Genomic DNA, 6383 nt, shown 5'->3' with positions numbered 1-6383 from the left:
ATTCTAGAATAACTAATCTTCGAATGAGTTATTTTATATATTTTGTCTCAACTAAGCTCATTCTAGAATAATTAATCTCGAAGTGAGTTATTCCTCAGTCATTATATCAAATGAATTCTTAATTTTTGTATCAAAATGTGATGAGTAGAAGTGCGCGGAAGAATCATATAACACAAACAAAAACTAAGTTAGCTAGCGACCACCTCAGAGCACTCAAGAGTGTGACCTAGTGGTTCAATGAAATCGGATTAAATATCATGAGATTTCAGGTTCAATTTTCAACAAAGACAAATGCTAGGTGATTTTTTCTTATCTCTTTTAAGAAAGCCAGAATTTTCAACTACGATAGTTCAAAATCGAAAGAAGTAAGCATACAAACTAATTGAAGTAACTCAACATCGATTATATATGCATAAAAAATAATTTTCGTAATATATAAATAGTACTATAATTTTTTACCGAAAGGGGTTCCCTAACTATAAAGTGGCTTCGTCCCTAATAAAATTAATTGAGGTGCATACAAATTGGTCGGAATATTATAATATAAAAAACAAAAATTTCTTTTAAAAAACTAGTAGCCACCTCACACTCTCTCTCCCTCTCGTGCTGCTCCGATTCATGCGCTAGTTTTAACACCCTTTTTCTCTTTTTTTTTTTTTCTCAATTTCTTTTTTCCTTTTTTTGACAAAACCAAGAAAATGGGGACAACCTATATTACTGTTTATGAAGGATAACAATAAAATCTTAATTTTTACAATGCAGAAGGGATAAAAGCCATACAGTTTTGCTAATTTATCAACAAACAGATTTTGGGCAAATATGATTGCATCTGTATAATTTTTTTTGATAGATGCAGTACCTGACTAATTCTACGTGTCACCTCCCACCAGCAAACTCGGGCATTACATCTGTATAAAGTTATAGATAAATATATATAGTTGAATTATAAATGTCTGATTTGGTTGCTAGGACGGGTAGGCATCAACAGAGATATGAAGAAGGTTATCGACTTATTGCTGGGTACTTTTCTTTTTTTTGTTTTTTTATGTAAAGTTTGTGTTTTGTTTGGATTTATTTTGGTTTTTGTTTATATGGGTTTTGTTTGATTTTGGGGTTTATTATTCAAGATTTTGTGCTTGGTGTAGTTAGGTGTTTGAGTTTATATGTCTATTACATTGGTGTTTACCTGTTATGAGATAATTGATGAAGAGGGATGTTAAGAGTGGGCTAGAGTAACACATTGGTTGGAGAATGGAAAGGAAGTCTGCTTACCTCGTAAGCTCGCTTTTGGGGTTGAGTTAGGCCGTTGAGGTGATGTATCTTTACATGGTACCGTAGCCAAGTCCATCCTTGTTAGGACTCTCGGTCCACTCTGCTGTTTGGACCTGCGCATGAAGGGGTGTTGTGGGTTAGCATCCCACATTGGTTGGAGAATGGAAAGGAAGTCTGCTTTCCTCGTGAGCTAGCTTTTGGGGTTGAGTTAGGCCGTCATGGAGCGATCTTTACATGGTACCGCAGCCAAGTCCATCTTTGTTTGGACTGTCGGTTCGCTCTGCAGTTTGGACCTGCGCGTGAAAGGGGTGTTAGAGTGGGTTAGAGTAGCACATTGGTTGGAGAATGGACTAGTGATCTGGTTATAAGTGGACTTGGACAATCCTACCCCATCAGCTAAGTTATGGGGTTGAGTTAGACCCAAGTGCTATTAAGGAACAAGATGGATTGCGGTTCCATTCACTTAGTATTTCCTTTGATTGCATTTGTTTAAGGATTGGGTGTTTGTGCAATTTAAATTTAAGAAAGGGGGTAAATCATCAGCTTCCTATAGACTTAAAGTTTAGCATTTTCAAAAAGTTGAAGTCTTTTTGCACCCAAGGGTGTGGCCTAGGGGCCAATGTAGTGGGTTGAGAACCATGAGGACTAAGGCCCAAATCCCAGTGGAGTTGTCCATGTGTCCAAGCCTTGGTGGACAAACAGAGTTACCTGGTATCTATTGTTGGTGGGAGGTGACATGTATCTCTTGGAATTAGCAAGGTGCGGGAAAGCTGACACCATGGTTATCAAAAACAAAGTTGATGTCTTTTTTGAAGAGTAGTACCCAAGAACTGTTTGGACATGTGCGAATAGGATGGCATTGTTGTCATCAAGTTGCTTGTTCAAAAATAAGTAAAATTTGAGGAGGTGAAATTCGAAGAATAACTCTTGGAAAGTTGTAGTTGGAATTGGGTTTCCTTCCCCTCAAACTCACCATATCCAAGATTCCATTCTTATTCTGCTTAACATCTCCTCAAAATGGAGTCATGACTCGTAAGCCATGACATAAAACATAAAAAAGGTAGAGTCTTTATAAAAAAAAACATAAATAAAGTAGAAAAGACGTATAGTGAAACTCTCTTTATCCAACGGAGGAATGGAAAGAAATGAAAGCTATGAGTGCAGAGCTACTTGTCGAATAAAAAATTCATTCATCCTATCACCATCAAAAACTAGTACCATGACTTCACTGAAACAGTCGTGTGAAAGGATTATTTTTCAGCTGAAAAATGTGAGAAGGGAAAACTGATGGATTGATGATGATGAGTTTGAGGATTGCTTCCGTTTCTTAGTTGATGGGCAATGCACCTTTTAAGCTCTAGAGTTTGGCTAAAGTGATTAGTTCTTGGCTGTTCAGGCTGCAACTTAGCATGGTGACAGTGAGTGGGGCTTCGATGTTCTATATTGTTAAAAATAGTTGTTTTACGAGTTTAAATTTTCTGTTCGATTCTTTTAAGAGTATGTTATGCAATTGTATACTTGATTTAATCTTTGGAAAGTTATAGAGAAGAAACAACTGCATAGAGTAAGAAATTTAGGAATACGAGAAATACTTCCATGGCTAGAAAGTAGAAAGTATCGGTATATGATTCTCATAAAAATATGCTCTTAGAACAGAAGCAGTATGTGAATTTTTATCAAGAAAAGATCTCTTGATCTTTTTGCTTCTAAAACTTAAAGTAAGCTCAAATCTCAAATTTTAGCTCTTCTAATTAAATACTAAGCATGGTTTTTAAAGTTGACATTCGAGTTCACTTTGTGGCTGTCTTTTTCTCTATATTTCAGGTGATAAATCTGACTTTTGTCTTTGGGGTCTCTTTCTCACAAGTATACAGCATCTTTATATGGGTTTCAGTCCTCTGGTAGTCGTTTGACGACATTCATTTGTCAAAGATTTTTGCTTCTTTAAGATTTGAAAACAGCGGGCAACGAGTGCTTTTAACTTCTTTGGTTTGCATTTGAAATCAGAATAATATTGCCTTAGAACCTGTATATTCTGAATTGTAACAAGAGTTGTCACACAGGTGTATACCATTCAGGTTCAGAGATATGGAACAAAATGATGGTGACACATCTGAAAAGATAGTTGAAGTACTGATGATAAACTCAACGAGTGGGCCTGGTCTTCTGTTTCCAAAGGTGAGAATTCTTCTAATGGATTTCAAGCTAAGTTGCTCGGACTCTCCAACAATGTTGCCGCACCCGTGTCGGATCCTCCAACAATGCACTACTTTTGAAGGATCCGACACATTGCCGATGATAGTTTTGAAGAGTCCGAGCAACATAGATTTCAAGCAATATGTTATGGTTTCAAATGACTAAAGTGTTTTATCGGGCCAGCATTAAGTTAACTTACTGAATTCATTTTCTGATGGGTCTGGTTGTTGTGTACTCTTTACCACTTAGTATTTCAACCTCATAATTAAGAGATTTGCTAACTTTGTTCCACCTTGCTGTCAAATTGAACCTTACCAAATTTAAGTACTAATAAGATACCAAGTTGGCATTTCCAGTAGGTTCTCCATTATTTCTTTTCGGGGCATCACACATGACTTGATAGACTTCTTGTTCTTTTCTTGAACTTTTTTTTTTTCAGTTATTAGCAGCACCGAAATAAGATTTAGTTAATTCTTTTTGTCCATGTTTTATTTTCTTTACAACAACATAACTACATACCTAGTGTAATCCCACAAGTGGGGTCTGGGGAGTGTAGTGACTAGTGTGTATGCAGCCTTACCCCTACCTTGTGAAGGTAGTAGCCTTCAATGTCTACAGTGATAACTGAAGTAAAGGAAACAACAGGTAATAAAATCGAAGAATAAGATAGTAGGGGAGTAATATTAACAATAGTGACAACGTAAACTAGGCAGCGCTGGACTATCTACTAACCTTCTACCCTAATCCACGACCTCTTATCCTCTGTCATGTCCTCAGTAAGCTTATGTTTATTTTGCCTTATAGCTGAGAAGATGTCTGTTAATTGACATTTCTCTCTTTGTATATACAGGGAGGTTGGGAAAATGATGAAACAGTTAAAGAGGCAGCTGTACGTGAAGCCATAGAGGAGGCTGGAGTTCGTGGGGATTTAGTGGTGAGATCATTGTCTCCTTTCTTCATTTATTCTGTAGTATTTGGATACACATATTCCCTGTTGCATAGAGGTTCATCATGTTTTAGTTGGGTGAAATCACTCTTTGGTGATGTATTTGCATGTCAAAATGGACCGCAAAAGCAACATTTTCTCTGCATTTGAGCTTTGAATGTGCTCGTGTCTTTTTTTTACGTAATCATCTTAAGTTCTCTCTGTGCAGGATGTCTTTTATTATTAATGGAGTGAATTTTTAACAAGAACTCTTATGATACTTCTTCTGACCCGCTGCTTTTAAGCGTCGATGTGATAAAGCTTCAGTATGTTTTTTTTTTGATGAAGTAAGAGATATTATAAAAAAACATGAAGAAGATGCAAAATCGAGCACTGGATAGGGTATAAACCTGACGCAACAATAAAATTTATGTAAGCTGAACTTATTTTGGTTAAGTTTGTTGCAGTTACTGACTAAAGAAATGTGCTCGTTTTACTATAAAACTTTCAAGTAATCCTCTTCTGATCAGCAAACTTTTTGTCTTTAAATAGGTAGCTTGTGTCGATAACTTGTAGGTTAGAGCGTATATTGAAGTGGCGTGATTCCCTTGTGTTTTGTTATCCATGTATCCATTGGATTTACGCCTCTTCTGTTTCAGCATTTTTTGGGATTCTACGCCTTCAAAAGCAAAACACTTCAAGACGAGTTCAGTCCAGAAGGTCTGTGCAGAGCTTCCATGTTCGCTTTGTTAGTGAAGGAAGAGCTCGACTGTTGGCCTGAGCAAAGCTGCCGAAAAAGAAGTTGGCTGACAATTCCTGAGGCGATTGAATGTTGCCGGCACCCATGGATGAGAAAGGCTCTCGAAGAAGGATTCATGAAGTGGCATGAGGGTGGTATGGTAAGTACAATTAACAACGATGATGACTAAGCTGTTCTCTTTATTCCTCCTCCGTAACCAACATTTAAGGTTTTTAGAACATTAACGGGTAGAAACAACTGTGAAGTTTGATCTGATGTTAACTATGAATCTGCAAAAGAGTAATGTTTTACATATTGGATCATGACATGGTCAACATGCTTTAATGATTTATTATCTGGCTGCTTGCTTTCCATTACTCTGAGCCGTGAGCCGAGGGTCTATAGAAAGCAGCCTCTTTGCCTTGTAGGGTTAAGGTTTACGTACACACTACCCTCCCTAGACCACACTCTGTGGGATTACGTGGAATTACATTGGGTATGTTGTTGTTGTTACTTGCTTGCTTGCTTTCCACGACTGCTTTAGGCTGTTTTTCTTGAGCCAAGGGTCTATCGGCAACAACCTCTCCTCCTCTGAGGTAGGGATAAAGTCAACGTACACTTTACCCTCACCAAACCTCACGTTGTGGAACTACATTGGGTATGTTGTTGTTGCTTGCGTGCCTGCCATGACTGCTTTGGGCTGTTTTTCTTGAAGCAAGGGTCTATCGGGAACAACCTCTCTACCTATGAGGTAGGGGTAAAGTCAACGTGCACTTTACTTTACCCTCACGTTGTGGAACTACATTGGGTATGTTGTTGTTACTTGCTTTCCATGGCTGATTTGGGCTGTTTTTCTCGAGCCAAGAGTCTATCGGCAATAACTTCTCTACCTCTGAGGTAGGGGTAAAGTCAACGAACAGTTTACTTTACCCTCACCAGACCTCACGTTGTGGAACTACATTTCCATGACTGCCTTGGGTTGTTTTCTCTGAGCCAAGGGTCTTAGTAGGCGCCAGTCTTCTTCATCTGGCCGCATTGCATCAATATGGATCCTATCGGCAACAACCTCTCTACCTCTGAGGTAGGGGTAAAGTCAACGTACACTTTACTTAACCTTCACCAGACCACACGTTGTGGAACTACATTGGGTATGTTGTAGTTGCTTGCTTTAGAAGAGATTGAAGGAGAATTAGAAAGAAAAGAAACTAACTGAAATTATCTTCATCTTCATCATTTCCCATTGGTAGCTTA

The 6383-nt window shown here is 38.0% G+C and overlaps 1 protein-coding gene across 2 annotated transcripts; it reads left to right on the top strand.

The window, feature by feature from the left end:
• Window positions 1-577: 577 nt before the first annotated feature.
• Window positions 578-5506, top strand: LOC107843778 (nudix hydrolase 16, mitochondrial). Of its 2 annotated transcripts, XM_047397387.1 has the most exons (5): window positions 590-1020; window positions 3097-3173; window positions 3336-3450; window positions 4319-4402; window positions 5053-5506. In XM_047397387.1, exons 3-5 carry the CDS (start codon window positions 3361-3363, stop codon window positions 5320-5322), a joined length of 444 nt encoding a protein of 147 aa, XP_047253343.1. In that variant the 5' UTR covers window positions 590-1020; window positions 3097-3173; window positions 3336-3360; the 3' UTR covers window positions 5323-5506. The 2 variants fall into 2 exon arrangements, with proteins under 2 accessions (XP_016543654.1, XP_047253343.1); XM_016688168.2 differs by lacking the exon at window positions 3097-3173 and having other exon boundaries at window positions 578-1020.
• The last annotated feature ends 877 nt before the right edge of the window (window positions 5507-6383 follow it).

Source organism: Capsicum annuum, chromosome 10, assembly GCF_002878395.1.
Source record: "Capsicum annuum cultivar UCD-10X-F1 chromosome 10, UCD10Xv1.1, whole genome shotgun sequence".
NCBI classification, from domain to species: domain Eukaryota; kingdom Viridiplantae; phylum Streptophyta; class Magnoliopsida; order Solanales; family Solanaceae; genus Capsicum; species Capsicum annuum.
Note: the sequence above shows the minus strand (reverse complement) of the source record. Positions and strands in the feature narration are given on the sequence as shown.